The sequence below is a fragment of the Microcaecilia unicolor genome, chromosome 6 (genome assembly GCF_901765095.1).
Source record: "Microcaecilia unicolor chromosome 6, aMicUni1.1, whole genome shotgun sequence".
In the NCBI taxonomy this organism is placed as follows: Eukaryota; Metazoa; Chordata; class Amphibia; order Gymnophiona; family Siphonopidae; genus Microcaecilia; species Microcaecilia unicolor.
This window is the reverse complement of record NC_044036.1, coordinates 104031004-104050158: the sequence shown is the minus strand read 5'-3', so window position 1 is coordinate 104050158 and position 19155 is coordinate 104031004. Positions and strand designations below refer to the sequence as shown.

The following is a 19155-nucleotide window of genomic DNA, read 5'->3' as shown; positions in this document are numbered from 1 at the left end:
TGACCTGCTTGTTAATCACACTCCTTTAGTGCATTCCTGATAGCATGGAACTTGAGGATAGCAAAAAATTTAAACTATAAAGGAGAAAGATGCTTCCTAAACATCAAAAGGGCATATCCTGTGGTCCCAGAAGATGGACTCTATATATTCACTTCTCCCTGTTATTTGGATAGCATGTCAAAGAGAGATTGTGATTTAGGCAAGTGGGATTCTAGAACTTCATTCAGCAATTAATCAACCTTGGAAAAAGAAGCCATCCTCGGCTATGGGAGTCTCCACAAGTCAAACTATCATCCTGCTCCTTGGTGAAAAAAGTGGGTGTTGCTTACCTTCTAACGGGGAATTACCATAGACAGCAGAATAAATTGGTCACATCACCTTGCCCTCCCTTGCTTTCCCAGAGAGCTGGTGATGAGCTTTTAAGTGAACTGAGACCTTTTGTGGGTTGCCATTTGGATGACACCCACAGGTATGGTTGGTATTTCCTGCTGCTTATGGAGAACCTCCTTTTATAGATAAGGAACTCCTACTTTCTGTTTTAAAAACAAACATGAAAAGTATGTACATAGGGGGGAATTCTATAAATAGCATCAAGTTAGATGCCAAAAAAATCTGCAAAAAAGCCCCTGTTCTATAAAGGGCGCCCAAAATTTATAGAATACTGGCCTAACTCACAGGTCATGCCTAACTTTAGGTGCCAGACTTGCGCCTAATAGAAACAGATGTTAAATCCTGTGCCCAAAGTTAACGGTGATCGGCACTGTTTTATAACTTGGCATCTAACTTTTTTGGGAGTACTCATGACCCACTTATACCCCTCTCATGGCCATGTCCATGGCCTCTTTTGGGTTGTGTGCGGGGAAAAGTTGGGTGCCAAATTATACAATAGTGCACAGGGGAGATCTGCATTCAACTTCAAGGACCAATTAAGTGGCCAATTGTGCCCATTTCCTCTAAGTTGCCTGCAGATTCAGGTCCAAGTGCAAATTCTGGCATCCAAGTTTGGGCAACCTATATAGAATCTGAGGAATAACGCTTTCTTAAACATTATAAACCAATAGAACATTGACTTTTGTTAAGATAACTCTTATACAATCTTTCATATAATCAAAAAGCGATAGTACAACTGAGGCATCATTAAAGGACAGATTTTTAAATGTCCGGGTATATATGCTAATCTCAAATTTGTTAAATGTTTTGGACATATCCATCTACTTGCTCCCTTGATATAACTGAATTCTATTATTCTGCTTCACTGTATTTTCAAATGTAAACCATATTGAACCTGAGTTTGCTTGGAATTATGTGCGATATAAATATTTTAAAAAAAATCCTTCATCTTTTAAGGTAAACAGTGGCGTAGCCACAGGTGGGCCAGGGCCCACCCATTTAGGGCTCAGGCCCACCCAACAGTAGCACACATTTAGCGGTAGCTGCTGGGGATCCCATGCTCTGCCAACTGAAGACAACCCCCTGATGGTGGTAAAAATGCTACTCTCCATGATACTGGCACCTACTCATGCTCAGTTTTCAGCGCATGCCTGCTGCAGACTGCAAAGGTGGAAAGAAGTGTTTTCCCACCAGCTGAGGTATTTATTTGGTGGGGGAGAACACTTGGTGCCCACCCACTTCTTGCCTAGGCCCACCCAAAATCTGTTGTCTGGCTACGCCCCTGAAGGTAAAGCCTGTCCTTTGTTTTACAGGCATGTAGTTCCTGCATTCAAAAAAAAAAAAAAAAAATCCTATGACCATATTACTACTTTAGCATTCTAGGTTTGTTATAGTATACCTCTGACTTAAACTGGATGATAAGGCAGCTCATGCTATAAAATGGTAGCATCATTTTTTGCTGTAGTCTGACTTTGTATGAAGAAACTAACTGGCAAATTCTGCCTATAAAATGTGATCACTAGGTTTACTTTTGTTTTCCTACCCAGTTCTTTGAAACTGAAGTCACTGAATGTTGGGCAAGAGAGGCTGGAAGAGGTTGAATACGATTTCCATATCACTGGATTACTTTCTTTCCTTCAGTACGAAAACCTGTAAGTCATTAAATAAGAGTATGCTGTTTAATTACTAGGCTTCTCCTAGACTAAGCTAATTTGTTGCAGTAATAATTTTTTCTGATTCATAGTAACATTTTTAACCAGTCTTTTGCTGCCAGTCATATGGGTGTGTTCAGTCTAACCACACATTCATTACCCTCAACATTCTAAATTGCAGAACTTAAATATGTGAAATTCTTTATTATGTATATGTATATCAATACAACAAAGAGGTAACCTCCCTGTCAATATGGCTAATATCTAGGAAATAAGGAGATATCAAATATCAAGCATTGGAAAATCTGACTTGAATCGCTCAAATAGTCAGAGTACTTTTCAGAGGAAAGGCCTCGAGAAGCCCCCAGCATACAACAAAGCATCGGGGGCTGGGCTTCCTCATCATCGGCCAGAAAACCTCTGTAAGCTTGTTTATTCTTGGTAAATGCTTTTAATTCATATAAATTCACACCAGATATTACTTAACTTTATCAGGTGTTTGAACGTGCGGGTCCTTCTTACACCTCGACCACGACCAACGATGGCCGCCGTTTCGAAGACCTGCCTCAGGGTTCAGTGGTCCACGTGTTATCTGGGAAATGAGAAAAAAATTACCTTCTATTCCCTTATAAAAGTAAAAAAAAAGTCAGGAACCGATTTGTTACCTCTGCACTAATGGTTTTTCAGGAAAACAAGTAAAAGCAAAAAATGGCTGCTCTAAATAGCCAGCTACGTCAGACGCCGTGCTTACACATGGCCAATCAGCATAGAGGATTAAGGGGGGGTGTGTCAACATCATAGGACTTGATTTTACTGTATATAAATATTACTAGCTCCTCAAAGAACACTCAGACATAAATTTTCCCTTAGATTCTGTCAGAGGGTTTCGATAAAGGCAAACACTATCTTTTTGTAAACATGGACATATCTGCTGCCTTGGATACAATTGATCATATCATATTGATCAACAGACTGCAATCTATTGGGCCAAATAGCTTACTCCTTAATTGGTTTAAATCTTTTTTAGTAGTCAGAAAATATCCTGTTTCTGTCAATTCTGAATGCTCAAACGAGCTGGATTGTTTTTCAGGTGTGCCACAAGGTTCAGCACTTTCTGCTGTGCTGTTTAACATATTTTTGTTACCTCTTTGTAGACTCCTAAATTGGTTTCATCATACTTATAAATTATATGCAGATGACATTCAATTTTTGGTGGAGCTCGGCAGCTCTTTTAATGATACTTTTTAAGTTACTATTTGAATGCTGTTAATCAGTAGTGGTGGGGTAATCATCTTCAGCTGAATATGGCAAAAACTCAGATCTTCTGGTTCTTCATTCGATACTTTGCCAATGACTAAATCAGGAGGAATACTATCTACCCAATTGTTAACTCTTATTAGAAATCTTGGTGTCATGTTAGATTCTAATCTAACAATGAAGAGTCATGTTCAGAAAGTAATTAAGGAAATATTTTACAGACTAAGGTTGACTAGGCTGCTGCGAGATCATCTTACTTTCTCGAGCTTCCGTTTAATTATTCAGAGTATTGTTATTCCATGCTTTGATTACTGTAATGGTCTACTTTTGGGCTTGCATTGGAATATTTTATAAGCCGTGCAGGTTGCTCAGAATGCTGCGTCCAGAGTCCTTAATGGATATTCCTGGTATACGCATGTCTCTCCTATTTTAAAAATGTTACATTGGGCTCCCTATTAAAGGATTGCTTTTAAAACTTTATTATTAGCTTTCAGAGTGTGAAATAATGTAGTTTCTCCTGTTATTTCCTCTACTTTTATGAATGTATCAACAGTCTGCAAGAGCTTTGAGATCTTCTAACGCTAACCTGTTAGAGGTACCATCTTTTCAGGTTATCAAGCTAGATGAATAATGCAAGTCATCTTTTAAAGTTTGGGGTCCTAAACTGTGTAACGAGTTGCCTATGTACATATGGTCATTGATGGCCTTAGATCAATTTAGGCGGGAGCTAAAAACATTGATATTCTTAGAGGCATGTGGTGACCAGTATGCTTCTGATTAGGTATGAGTCATATTTGCTTTGATAAAATAGTGAGTAATTTGTAGTTTGATATTAGTTTGCTGACTGTGTGAGGAGTCCTCGGTGTGGTTTTATGTGATGGTTTGTTTTTTTGTTATGCCATGTCATTTTATTGCTGTGAATATACTGTTTTGGGGCATTTTCAGTCCTTCATAATTTGGCACTTGGGTAGCCGTATTAATTAGGCTAGACATACTTGTATCTCTATTTGCCTGCAGTCTCCAGACCTGCCTTTATAACTTGTTTTGTGGCACAAGGACTTGAATTCAATCCTATATACTATGTGGATAGTAGTGTGTCTATTTACTGTTCTTCCTTTTCTTTGTGCTCAGCTGCTGGGAGTATTGTCTTACCAGTTCTGGTTCCTCCTTTGCCTCTTCCTTTCATATCCTTGTTCTTTCTGAGCCAGGAAAAGGCTCCTTCCTCCCCTCCCTCCCCTTGGAAGCTTTCTTTTTCACATACCGGTATTGTTCGTATTTACTTCATCTCAGAAGAAAAATAATTCTTCTGTTTCTGGTGTCTGGAGCAAAAAAAATAGTCCCAAGGCTTCAGCTCTTATGACAGCAACTCCTCACCTCACCTTCAGTAGCTTTCATTTCCCTTGGGAGCCAATACAAGGCAGGTTGGTCCTGCTCCTTCACTGGGCGGCAGCAGTTGGTGCTAGGCATTGCTTTGCCACTTCTGTATCACAAGTCAAGCTCTCCATGAGCAGCAGTCCCTCCTTGTTGGCATGAGAGCATTTTCAGAACTGATTTGGCTCCAAGACTTTTACCTTGGATCTCCCATTGATCCTTTTGTAAATCTTATAGTTGTTGGTGACTGTGAGGCCATAATCTTTTTATCCTGATTATGTAAGGGATCTTTTTGCATGCCTTTTGGAATTTTTGTTGACAGGCGCTTTGAAATATTTTTTTTTGGATGCTTTTTATTGAATAGAATCCGAGAAAAATGAAGGCAGATAACCATATGGCTTGTCTGGCTTCCCTTAGAGATCCTATATGGTCATTGATAGAGCAGGCCCTCTAGAAGGTGGTCGAACATCCTTTATTTTTGGTAATCCAGGTGACGCCTGACTGGCCTCAGCACTCATAGTACACAAATCTGATTCACTTATTGGCAAGGTTCCCATCTCTGTTGCCAAGAGGGCCCAAATTGCTATAGCAAGGCCCAATGCTAGTAGAAGATCCAGAAGTTATTCCTAGGCTCTTGAGAAATAATGCCTGTAAAGTAGAGAGTACTCTGCATCGTTCATTGTGACTTTACTGCGAGCATGTCTACTTTCTTGGCATATGTCTAAGTGGCAGGTCTTTGAATACTGGTGTGAGAAGCAGCACCTGTTTCCATGACCTGCCAGGAAAACATTTGTCCACCGAGAGCACTGTCCTGTGTATAGCTCCTCAGGCAGTTCTAACGCCTTCCCTTTTTGGCCCATATATTTCCCTTTCAGAAGCCTCCACCTTCTGTGGAGTAGTCTTTCCCTTCCCCTGATAACCATCTATATCACACATATTCAGCACCAAATCGGCTATGTTGAACGGTTAAAATAGGCTGCTTAAATAGGCCTATCTTTAACCAGTAAAAAATTAACTGGTTAACACTAAATATTGGCATATCCGGTTAACTTCTTAGTGGCCAAAATTAAACCCAAATATTCAATGCTGGTCGCAGGCTACAGGCCGGCATTGTGCCTATCCTTGTTTAACGGCAGCAGCGGACAGCAAATGCGCTGCCTGCTGCTGGCTAAATACCAGGCCCGTAGTCTCTTGATGTTGCATGCTTTTAAGAGTCCATGAAGTTGTACTATTTTGACTGTCTAGACTCCTGTCGTTGAGTTTACTGCCTTCGAGTCCTAGCTTCTTGCAAGTCGTTAGAACCAAGATCTATTTCCTCTTACTATGTATTTCTTTTTCATGATGGTAGCCTTTAGTACTGTCTTGTACTTTGTCAGTTATGATGTACTATTCTATGCTATACAATATACTATTCTATGCTAAGCTATACTATTGGGTACCCTTCTTTTCTAACTTAAGGGTGTCTTATGCATCTTCCTGCCAGTAGTTCATATCGTTATCTCTCTGGTTACTGAGGATATACAATGTTTTCTATTTTAGAATTTTTCAGTCCTTCCATAGGAGTGCACATCTTCCCTTGATGAGGCTTGCATGGAATTCAGAGACTGCCTACTGTCTTCACCGATCCTTTCATGGGGACCTGATTTAGGTTCACTTATCAGTTGTCAGTCACTCTATCTCTATGATGTTCCCACTCTGTTTGAGGTACTGCTTTGCTACATCCCATTGATCTGGTCTGGTATAGATGACCAGGAAGGAAAAATAGTCTTACCTGATAACTTTCTCCCCTTCAGTCTTACCAGACCAGTCCAGACCAGTCCATGTCTGTTTTTCAGATTCTTTGAGGTGTTTGTATTCTCTTTCAGGACTGGTGTGGTTCTTTCTCCATTTGTTCCTCCTTTCCTATGATGTCACACATCTCCTGACTTGGTGAAATACCTGTATGTCAGTAGAGAAATGCTTCACTCCTTTATAAGGATCAAACCTGTATGGTATCTGTCTCTAGCTGTTTCCTTATCAGCCATTATGTGGTTAGCAGCACCATTGCTTGGCTACTCGAAATACTGAATGTTATATGCTGCACGATAGCCTTGAGGGGCAAATTATTTAGAACTTTTTTTTCCTGTTTCCTTTTGCTGGTGGGTGGACATAACCCATTGGTCTGGACTGGTCTGATAAGATTAAAGGAAAGAAAATAATTCCTTTCCCGAATAAGGGTTGGCAAGGGAGGGGGGAGGGAATGGTGAGACACTGTATGATTAAGGAAGGGGAATCAATTATGGTTCATGCTGACAAATGTACTGAAACACTGATATTTCAGATTTGGTGGGCTTGTAGACAATGCTTAGCAGCTATAATGGATTCACCATGAGGGGGCCACAAGAACAAGGGCTCCCTCTCGGGATAGAGGTAACCCACCAAACAATAGTGGCTATATGTGGAGCCGGACCATGGGTTATGACCAAGACAAGAGTCCGGAGAACTGAGAACCAACACAAACACCAAGCAGACTCTTATCAAATAAGACAACCTAATCCACTTCAAATTCAGGAAATGAGGGAGGGGAAGATAGGGGGGGGAGGGAAGATGAGAGGGGAGAAAGTGAAACAAAAAGTTGATGGCAAACTTGAACCACTATGTACCGATGTATGGTGTTTGGACTATATTATTGACTTTGAAGTTATTTGGTCGTGTGCACCAGTTTGATCCACAAATAAAAAAGTTGGGAACCATATGAAATTGTGAAGGGGGGGGGGGGGAAATAAAACCGCTAGAACATAAGCAGAAGGAAGGGGTGGGGAGAAAAACGTTTGATGACAGACTGTATTACATAGTCTTAAGGTGTTCATGTTTGTGTCGGAAGCTATGTGTAATCATATTATTGGATGTATTTCATTTGAATTGTCATCAATAAAAAAGTTGAAACACAAAAAAAAAAGGAAAGAAAATGATCAGGTAAATCTTATGTTTCCAGAACGCCAACCGCCAATGTCAGGTTTAGCTCCCATAGCAGACAACCCTATGTTCGAACCAGGCATAGGAAATATTACCTTCAGGCGATGGGCAGACTCTGGATTGGACATGTTGGGACAGATGCGTGTAGGGGAGAAAATGGTGCCTTTTGTACAGCTGGTAGACGATTTTGGGATCAGGGATAATGACTGCTATGCCTACACACAGGTGCAGCACTTTTTGGCAGGCCAGGTTTACAGAGGATGTTTGAAGCGGGAAACGCACCCAATGGAGGAAATATGCGTAGACTCAAAGATTGAGCGAGGAATGATATCCTTCATGTATGCGCATCAGGTGGCCAGTGCCAGACCATATGTGCAACATAGGAGGAGGTGGGAGCAAGAATTACATTTTAGTCTATTGGAGGCGGGCTGGTTGACACTGGAGAAAAGGATTTTGAAATCAGCTTTAGCAGTGAGTATGCAAGAGAATGCTATAAAAGTATTTTATAGATGGTATCTGACACCGGTTAGACTGCACCACATGTTTGCAAGGGTGCCAAAGGAATGTTGGAGGAATTGTGGGGGAGAGGGGACCATGGGGCACATTTGGTGGTCTTGCCCTAAAGCAAAGGCTTACTGGAAGGGAGGGGGTACAAGCCCGCATTCAGAAATGGGTTGGCAATTCTGTGAGGTGGCATCCTTTAATTTTCTTACTTGGGCAGCGACCAGAAGGCCTTACGTCAGATCAGTGGCTTCTGTTGAGAGGATGCCTGCATGCAGCTCGTTTGAACTTAGCACAGCACTGGAAGTCACCATTGGTACCCTCAATGGTGAGGTGGAATACCAAGGTGTGAGACATATGTGAAATGGAGAGACTGACTGCGGAGAGATTAAAAACTTTGCCTACATGGGAAAGGGTGTGGGAACCCTTTCTAAAAAGTTGTTTTGATTTAACTGGTTTGTTTACAGAGCATTCAGGAAGGTGGGGGGGGGGGGGGAAGGGGGAGTAGACTAGAGGAATTTACATGTATTAAAACCTAAAAAACTTGAAGTAGAATTGGTGTTTATTATAACATTGTTAACAAATTGACGGTATTACTGTTACATACTCATGGAAAGGTTGAGTAGAAGTGTGCCATTTTGTATTGTTCTGCATTGAGTGGTTATTGTATTGATTTTGCAATGCTTAATAAAGACTTCTATAAAATAAAAAAATAAAAATAAAAAAAAGAAAATGATCAGGTAAGACATCATTTTCCATAGAACGGCAGTATATCAAATTACTAATCTAAAACAGTCTAAGGGGTTCTCTACTGTCTGTGTTGGGGGGGGGGGGGGGGGGGGGGGAGGAGAATGCTGTTTTTGGATTTGGCAAATTTCAACTGCTGATTTAAGATCCCCGGTCTAGGACACCCTCTACTGAATGTGAAATGAGCCAAAAATAAACCACCTGAAAATTCTTTGTATACTAGTATTTAAATTTGCTTGGGGCAGAAGTAAAGGTCAGTGGCAGGAGGAGGGTTGATTAGGCTTCATAACAAAAACATTGGAATGGGAAGGAACTGTTGTTCATTGAAGTGTTTGGAATTTTATGTGCTCCTCTACTCATGGTAGAGCACCAGAGAGGAAGTAACCTGGGCAGGCTGGATGGGTCAATTGGTCTTTTTCTGCTGTTGTTTACCATGTTACTGTGAAAAACAAGGAAGTTAAATGACCATTCTGGTTCTTAGAAAGTAGTTAGACTAAGTTTTTTTTTTTTTTTTTAATGTACGTTTAGTTTTATAGCATCAATATCTTACTCTGATAGGACTTCATGTTTCTGCAGTTCGTTGCTAGCCTTTATTAATTATTTGGATGTATTTAAAGTTCTTTACAGATTAAATTCAGATTTTTCTCCAGGGATTTACAATGAATAATTATAATGGCAGCTTAATTAAAATGTTTAAATTTAGGCAGCACGCTACCTTGAGGGAAAATCTGTTCTCACTTTTCAGATGCTTGCATGCTGGGATCACTATGGTTACAATGACACATTGCTTCTCTTTCGTGGAGTAATTGAGACTACACAGTCAGCAGTGTTTGCCTTCTCTGCTGCATATTACACAAACTGAGGTTAGGTTATTGAAAATGAGACTTAAAGAAAAGCATCTTGTTTCCCTTTGCAGAACTGCAGATGAATTGAACTGAAAAGGCTGCAGACACAAGAACGTGGGACAGATTTCTGAGCTGTTTATGCCATTGACCACCTTTACCTATTAATAAAGAAGAGTAGTGGAGCTCGCAGCTTAAAATTTATTAACAGCAGCTGACTAATTTATTAACTGTGACAATGTTTTGAAAACATTCTTCCATCTCATAGGGCTTGTCATGCCCTCAACAAACGTACAGTATTTGCATTTTTTTTTTTGCTAATAATGCAACTCGATGGAGGGAAGTGATGTTTTAGTAAGCATGCGTGAAGATCATGTCTTTCATGTTCGTTACAGGTAAGGATGATATTTGATTAGTGTGTAGGATTTAGATTTCAGAAAATGTATTTATTGAATGTTACACTTTGATTTTAGAATTAAACCTGGTTAAGTTTATTAATACTAACTTTTAATATTTGCGTACAACATATTTGAAGATAGTTTGACATGCTGTTGATGCTGTTGAATTAATGGGGGGGGATTCATTATAGAATAAGGATTTAAAAAAAGAAATTGGTATGTGTCTGAATACAGTAATCTGACTTTCTTTTGCAGATATTCAGGTGTGAGGTATACTTTTATTTGGATCTGATGCTTCGTTAGGTTATTTATTAGCTTAGAGGTGTCCAGAGAATGTAAAGATTGGGGGATGGAGAGCAGCTGAAATGTCTGTGGAAGAGAACTGAAAATGTATATAATACTGTTAAAGGAAAAGCAGTCTAGTAAGTTGATAAACTACAATTCCATGTTCTGCTAGACTAGTCCAGACCAACGGCTTGTGTCCCCCCTACCAGCAAATGGCACTAAGGAAACTGAAGTCTTCTATTGACATCATTGGTATAAGGGCTGATTCAGACTGGATCTCTCCAGTATTTCTCAGCCTCCAGCAGGTGTTCTTTCCGGGGCCTGACTCCCTAGGATGCAGTCTTTTGCCTGCATCCTTTGTGGTACAATTCCTTGGATGATATTGTTCCTGGGGTTCAGGCCATTTGGTCCTTACCCAGTTGAGCCTTCAGTGGCTTTGACCTTCCACTGCCTTGAGTATTAGCTACAGCTGGCACAGGCTCCCACAGGATACCTACCAGTGTTCTGCTGGTACCAAGCCTAATTAGCTTTCAGGCTTTATTCTCTTTGCTGTTTGTGGACTAAAGCTATAAAAAAAAAACTAGAATAAAAAAGAAGGCAGCTAGTGTATGGGAAACACTAGTGGCAGTGCAGTACCGACGACCTGTTCTTCAGCATGATTAGTCAGGGAGGCTGGTCTAGTGGGGTAGGGGTGTTGGCTGTAGGCTTAGGATGCTGGGGGGAGCAGAAGGGCATAGTTTGCAGGAACCCATTTTAGAACAGTGCTGCCAGCTCATTGTGCCCTATTTGCAGCAGGAAAGCTAGTTCCTGCAATCTGGGGATACCAGAGCACCCTCCCCCCACCCCAAGGAGATTGACGGCTCTCACCAGTCTCTCATTTGTAGCAGAAACGGTGCCATTCTGAAGCCTACCAACAAAAGTTTGGATTTGGCCAAGGTGTATGCCACACATTGGGATTGGAGGGGATTCAGTCCCCATTCAGCCATGTTTAGTTTTGACTAAACTTTGTATGAATGTTCTAGATTGGTCTCAAACTAAAAAGTACAGAATTTCAGGAACAGCGATCTTAGTTGGGGAAGTGTAGGCCACAGACAAAAAGCAAAACAAACTCAAAGCAGTGCGACAAAATTGCCAACTTGGTCATTTTATTATATTTGAACAGCAGCTTGCAGCAGATTTGAAACTTAGCCACCAAGGCAACATTTTAGCACTGAATAAGGGTATTATCATTTTTAAGCTCTCACTTTTAAATCTGTTTAGAAACATAAACTTAAAATACACTGAAAAGAATTCATACAATGTGTAACTTGACAATTTGGATTAATATTTTTCAGCAGTAAAGGGCTTCAGTTAGATAATATGTGGATGACTGAAAATAGTGCAGAACTTTATAGTAAGCTTTTGTCTATTGTCAGGTAAAACTTTCAATAGGTGTCTGATCAGATCTTGTTTCTTTTTAGCCCCATTGACAAGAGGAACTCTTTTAATCAGATTTTTATACTTTTTGGGACTAATGTTGCATCCCAAACATGCACTGAAATTCATTGTTTAATATTTGCATTAAGATTTTGCATTTCTAAATTGAAGAAAGGGTAAGATTCTTCATTCTTGCTGCAAACATGCAGTATGAATTGGCTCAGAACAAGAATGACTGTTCACATGGAGTTTGATAGTCATAATGCCTTGAAGTTGATTTTAAGTAGGCTGTGGTGGTAACAAAAATGATCACTCTTGTTGTGAAGAGTTCTCGTATGACATTCTCAAATTATGAGGCCTAAATTGTTTACCTTCTTTATTTCGTATTTGAATAAACTCTTAACCTTTTCCACTCAGATCATTTTTTGTCATAAAAGAGAATATTTTACTGTAAACACTGTACAATAACTACATTGTCATGGTAACTTCCTGTGATATATTGTACAATGAATACTTTTTTTTTTTTTGTGCCGCTAAAGATTTTTGCTTAACATTAAGAACATAAGCATTGCCATACTGGAACAGACTGAAGGTACATCAAGCCCAGTATCCTGTTTCCATAGTGGCCAATCCAGTTCACAAGTACCTGGCAAGATCCCAGAACAGTAAAACAGATTTTATGCTGCTTATTGTAGAAATAAGCAATGGATTTTCCCAAGTCCATCTTAATAATGGCTTATGGACTTTTAGGAAATTATCCAAACCTTTTTTTAAACTCTGCTAAGCTAACTGCTTTTACCACGTTCTCCAGAAACAAATTCCAGACTTCAGTTACACGTTGGGCGAAGAAATATTTTCTAAGGTTTGTTTTAAATTTTACTGTTTAGTAGTTTCATTGTGTACCCTGCTAGTCCTTGTACTTTTTGGCAAGTGTAAACAAGCGATTCACATCTATGCATTCCACGTCATTCAGTATTTTATAGACCTCTGTTATATCTCTCCTCAGCCGTCTCTCCTCCAAGCTGAAGAGCCCTAGCTGCTTTAGCCTTCCCTTATAGGGAAGTTGTCTCAACCCCTTTTTCATTTTTGTTGCCCTTCTCTGTACCTCTTCTAATTCTGCTATATCTCTGGTTTTTTTTTTGAGATGTGGTGACCAGAACTGAACACAGTATTCGGGTTGTGGTTGCACCAAGGAACGTTACAAAGGCATTATTACATTCTCATTTTTGTTTCCTTTCCTAATTCGTATCATTCTATTTACTTTCTTAAATGCTGCACACTGAGCAGAAGGTTTCAACATATCAGCGATGACCCATAAATCCTTTTCCTGGGCGATGACTCCTAATGTGGAACCTTGCATCAAGCAGCTATAGTTTGGGTTCTTCTTTCCCACATGCATTGCACTTGCTCACATTAAATGTCATCTGCCATTTGGATGCCCAGTCTCATAAGGTCCACTTGCGATTTAACAACTTTGAATAGAGAGACTTCCGGCGGAGGCACGGAGCGGTGAGGACGCAGAGAACCACTGCTCCGGAGCGCCTCGGTTAATATGCACACGAATCGCCCCGTTTCCCGCAGTACGCGGAAAGCACTTCCATCGAGCATCTTAGAGGATAGCCCAGGAGAGTAGCGGAGCTCAGGGTAAAGCGGATGGCATCAAAAACAGCCCGCAAAGACGCAAAAGACAAAACCCGGACTGCCGAAAACAAAATGGCGGACAAGATCTCACCGCCGCCGCCGGGCTGTCTCTGGGCGGCGGAGATAACGGAGGAGGTGAGGACGGCGGTCGAGCAGGCGGTCGGCGTGAAGCTGCAACTCATCTTAGATAAGTTAGAAGGCTTGGATGAGAGACATACTAAGATGATAACGGAGTTGCAGGCAGTACAACAGAGAGTGTGCCAAGCGGAGGAGGACGTTTTAAAAGTCAAAGAGGAGGAACTTCCGGTGACGTCATGACCGTGAGGGGTTGAAGGAAAAAGATCTCTCCGGCTTCAATCCCCCCTCCGCATGATCAGCTCACAAACCGCGATCTAAAAACGAAATTCGCCACAGCCTGAAACGGCAGAGAGGCCGGCAACGTACACTTTAACTTAATTGGCGGCGTAATGGCAGCGAAAAATGTACATAAAGATAAGCTCCGTGGTAGAGGAGCAGAAGACAAGATGGCGCCGCCCGCAAGTCCGCCGGGCCCAACAGTGTCATCGGCTTGGATCGCCGAAATAACCTCAGAAATGTCCTCAGTGTTAGAAGCTATGTTGGATCGCCGGCTTTCCCCCATAAATACTAACCTGGAAAAGGTAAAAGAACAGCTCACAGATCTTTCTCGGGATTGTGCAGGCTTTCAAACACGTGTGAGTGAAATTGAGGATAGAGTAACGGAGGTGGAGACAATACAAGAAATAACTCAAAAAAAGCTGCAGGCGATGGAGGAAAAGATTGAGGACTTAGAAAACAGGTCCAGGAGAAATAATATCCGAGTGGTGGGCCTGCCAGAAACGTTACCCGAACGGGGCTTGGAGGTTTTTTTGGCACGCTGGTTTGCCAGTGAACTACAATACCCAGAAGCCTCGGGGCCGATACAAATAGAACGGGCTCACCGCATCGGGATGAAAATGACTGGCACCAATAAGCCAAGAGTGGTAATTCTAAAATTTTTGAACTATGCGCAAAAACAAGAAGTGATGAAGTTGCTGAGAGCTGGGAAAGCATTGGAGTATGAAGGAATCCCAGTAAGATGTTTCCAAGATTATTCAGCAGGGGTAGCAACACGGAGGAGACAGTTTTCGGAGGTTTGCTCAACGCTATTCCAAAAGAAAATAAGATTTGCACTACAATACCCTGCCAAATTGCGGGTCACGCATAATGGTATTACTAAGACATATGAGACGGCAGGGGCGGCTAAAGAATTTCTACAACAGCTGGGAACATTATCTTCAGATGCAAGTTGAACAGCATAGAAAGAGAACACTCTGAGAACACTGAGTAATGTCATACAGAGAGGTCAGCGGAGACCTGATTGGTCAAGATATGACACTACAGTAATCTCCCAGCCAAGAACAAAGATGGACCACTTATAGTAGCAGAAAGCTTGGCAAGAAGGCTGCAGTTGGAAAGTTAAGGTCCTATGGTTTGTGAGTTAGACTTGAATGTTGATTTTTTTTTTTTTTGCTGTTAATTAAGACACTATATGGCAGACATGGCCTGTGGGTGAACCGATTTGAACCCCTGGTAAGAGGGGGGAGACCCTGTAAGTGTCTGCTCAGCTTGACAAGAAAGTTATGTTTTATGTTTATTGTAACAATGTATAATGCGGAGGGGGGAGGGAGAGACGTAAGGAAGTTAAGGTCCTAATTGGTGGACCTGAGAATAAGGGATATGGGGTTTGGGGGGGGGGAGGGAAGAGGGATGCAAGCAGGGCACAAGTCTTAACTAGTAAGGATGTAGAACATAACAATGAAGTTGACACAGTGGAGGTGCAAGTGGGGGGGGGGCAGAGGCTGGGATGTCCCCCTCGAGTACAACAGTGGACATTTATGGAGAAAGGCACACACTTTCAAATCCAAGAATAGTAAGAATACTAACGTGGAATGTAGGCGGAGTTAATTCGCCAATCAAACGTTCTAAGATTTTACAGCAATTAAATAGGCAAAGGGCGGACATAGCACTCTTGCAGGAGACGCATCTGAACCAGATTGAACATGCCAAGCTCAGCACCTGGTGGGTCGGGGATTGTATAGCAGCAAATGCACAAGGTAAAAAGGGAGGAGTAGCGATACTAATTAGAAAAGGCATAGCCTCTGTAATTAATCCACTTCTGATTGATACTGAAGGCCGCTATGTTATATTGGAAGTGGTAGTTGGGAGACAGAAACTGCTTATCTGTAATGTTTATGCTCCAAATAGATATGATCGGAAGTTTTATCAAACTCTGATAAACTTTTTGCTTAGGCAACCGCACGCAGCTATAGTGCTGGGGGGTGATTTAAATGCAACTTGGGACCCCTCTCTGGACAGATCAGCCCCGGAGACGGCCTCTTCATGTTATAATAATAGAGGCCTCTTACAGTTGAGCCAGATGTTGGGCCTGGTTGATGTGTGGCGGGTGCTGCACCCAGGTGAGAAAGACTATACACACCTGTCGCGGGCCCACTCCACTCAGTCGAGAATTGACTATATTCTGACATCACGTCAGATGTTTGGGGAAGTGACAACAGCGGAGATAGGACCGTACATGGTGTCGGACCACGCCTGGGTTAAGATAGAATGGATACCAAGCGGTACAACTCCACAGGAATACAAATGGCAATTTCCCCTGGAGTTCAGTTCAGATCCAATGCTTAAAGGCAGGTTACAAGCTTGCTGGGCGGAATATAGTACTCATAATCAAGAACACATAGAAGACCCAGTTTTGTTTTGGGAAGCGGCTAAGGCGGTTCTTAGAGGCGAAGTGATAAGTCATGCACACTTTGTGAGGAAGACACGAGATAGAAACATCTTGCGTTTGAGTACCCAACTTTGTAAGACACGGAAGAGATATGGGGAGACACACGCGATAGGTGATAAACAACAAGTGCTGGAACTTCAGACCGCCCTAAATGTACTTCTGCAAGAAAGGGCACACAAGTCACAGTTATACTATAGATATATGCTCTATAAACATGGTAATAAAACAGGCAAGTTGATGTCAAAAATAATTAGCCCCCGGGGAGGGACAAAGAATATTTTGGCACTGAGACAAAGGGGGGGAGGGCTCCACACATCAGACAAAGCAATATGTGAAACTTTTCGGGCCTTTTATCAAGAGCTGTACGCTTCCCCAGAGGAAGACGGTCTGCTAAACCAGATGTATTTAGAAAATCTGGCTCTACCAAAGCTTACAATACAAGAGCTGGATAGTCTCAATCAATTAATTACTGAAGATGAAGTCAGTTTGGTTATTGCTCACAGCCCACGACTAAAAGCCCCGGGACCAGATGGGTTAAGGGGAGAATTCTATAAATTAATGGAAGGAGGGGTTATACCTGCAATTACTAGATTTTTGAACCAAGTGATAGAGAGACAAAGGTTACCCCCAGACTTGAATAGGGCTCAAATAATAGTTTTGTTGAAACCGGGGAGGGACCCTCTAGAGCCGACATCGTACCGGCCTATCTCCCTGTTAAATTATGATACCAAGTTATTGGCAAAAATCTTGGCTAATAGATTGGCGAGGCTGCTCCCAAGGTTGATTCATGAAAGTCAAGTAGGATTTGTGGGAGGTAGAGCTGTGAGTAAGAACTTGAGAGCAATATTGACATCACTAGAACACAGCTCGCAGGCGAAGGTAGCATCATTGCTGATCAGCTTTGATGCGGAAAAGGCCTTTGATAAGGTTCACTGGAAGTTTCTTTTTGACACGTTGGAACAATACGGATTTTCAGGGAGATTTGTTGAGGCAATACATGCTTTATATGCCAACCCATGTGCCACTCTGAGAGTAAACGGGATAGAATCGGAAAGTTTCTGTATTAGGAGGGGCACGAGGCAGGGGTGCCCATTGTCCCCTCTTCTCTTTGTTTTGGTTTTAGATCCCCTTATTAGAGACATCATGGCAAACCCTTTGATCCGGGGAGTTGGCTTAGGGACACACATGTTTAAGATTGCAGCATTTGCGGATGACATTTTGGTACATCTCACAAACCCAAGGGAATCCTTAGATACGTTATTGGAAACCTTCCGTGAATATGGCGACTACTCAGGTTTCCGTATTAATCTAGACAAGTCAGAAGCGCTGGCTTCGCCAGAGGTGAACCAGAGGGACTGGGCTCCCGAATTTCCGTTGAGATGGGCTAGAGAGTCCTTTAAATACTTAGGAATCCGACTCACAATGAATACATTAGATTTATATCAGTTGAATGTTAAAATCTTACTGGAATATACAAAAACTAAATTGGACTCTTGGATGAGTCTGCCACTGTCATTAATGGGACGGATACATGTAGTACAAATGGTGTTGTTTCCGCGCTGGTTGTACGTTCTTCAAACTTTACCCATACGTCTATTGCGAGTTGATTTGAAGCGGATGATGCGCCTTTTCAGTAGATTTTGTTGGGCAGGCAAAAAGCCTAAAGTTAGCCAAAATCAGTTAATAGGGAGCTGGAGACAGGGGGGAATGGGTATCCCGGATGTGTTCCTATATAATCAGGCGTGTTTGCTGCGCCACTTAGTAGATGTGGTGAATGCCACGCAGTATTATACACCTATGGGCTTGGAGGAAGCTTTTTTTGCTCCCTATGATATATTAGCATTGCTCCACTTACCTCGAAGTCAGCTCCCCTCTAAACTTAAAAAAAGTATCATACTACAACCCCTTCGGGAGGCGTGGCAGTGGTGGATGCGGCAAATGGGGGGCCAACCACACGTTACAGATCAAATCCCAATCGTAGGCAATCCTGTTTTTGAGGCAGGGATAGATAACCCGACATTTGGCAGGTGGCAAGGGCTGGGCATCACAAGATTGGAACACCTATTGTTGGACAATGGGGAAATGATAACATTTGACGCTCTTCAAGATAAAGTGGGATCAGCTTGGGGTAATAGATTTGCCTATGCACAGGTCCGACACTATGTGAAGTCCTTGAGCCAAATATCCCTGAGAGGGCGGATGGGAGAGCTGCTAAGGGTTTTCATTGAGGAGTTGCAGATAGAGAAACAGTCTGTATCAGCACTGTATGGGGCACTGGCTAGGCGTAGGCCTCAGAGGCAATACGTTGATCTTAAGCGAAAATGGGAACAAGATATGGGGATCTCCCTGGCAACATGGGATGTGTCAGCTACCTTGAAGGGCATACGGACGTTGGTAACAGATGAGAGGCTGAGGGAGTGTGGTTATAGAGTGGTCTTACGGGGGTATATGTCTAGAACACAACTGGCTCATATGTTGGGGCCGGACAACTCGGGATGCTCTAAATGCGGAGGGGGTCCCAGCTCGTTATATCATGCATTGTGGCAATGCCCCAAGGTGCGCATGTTTTGGCAGAGGGTAAGAGGGTTTTTGATTCGATTGGGGAACAGAGTTCAAGGAACGGAGCGGCAGTTTCTGTTGGATCAACCAAGAGCGTTTGCCCCATTAGGAGCCCCCGCTATAATGCTATGCAGAAAGCTGAGCTTGGTAGCGCGAAAATGCATTATGCAATACTGGGTCTCATCGGAAGGGCCAGCTTACTGGCATTGGCGCAATCAGGTGCATCTCCTGGCCTCTTGGGAGGCTAGGGATTCAAAACGATCGCCTAAACGTAGAGTGCGATTTCTGCAGATTTGGGAACCATACCTGCAAATGCTTAGTCCAAGGGGACGTAG

The 19155-nt window shown here is 42.1% G+C and overlaps 1 protein-coding gene across 1 annotated transcript in view; it reads left to right on the top strand.

Moving 5' to 3' along the window:
• Positions 1-19155, top strand: part of GPSM2 (G protein signaling modulator 2) — a 162180-nt gene that overhangs the window by 30690 nt on the left and 112335 nt on the right. Inside the window, 1 exon segment of the mRNA XM_030205267.1 lies at positions 1938-2042. Within this exon segment, the coding sequence (XP_030061127.1) occupies positions 1938-2042 (105 nt within the window).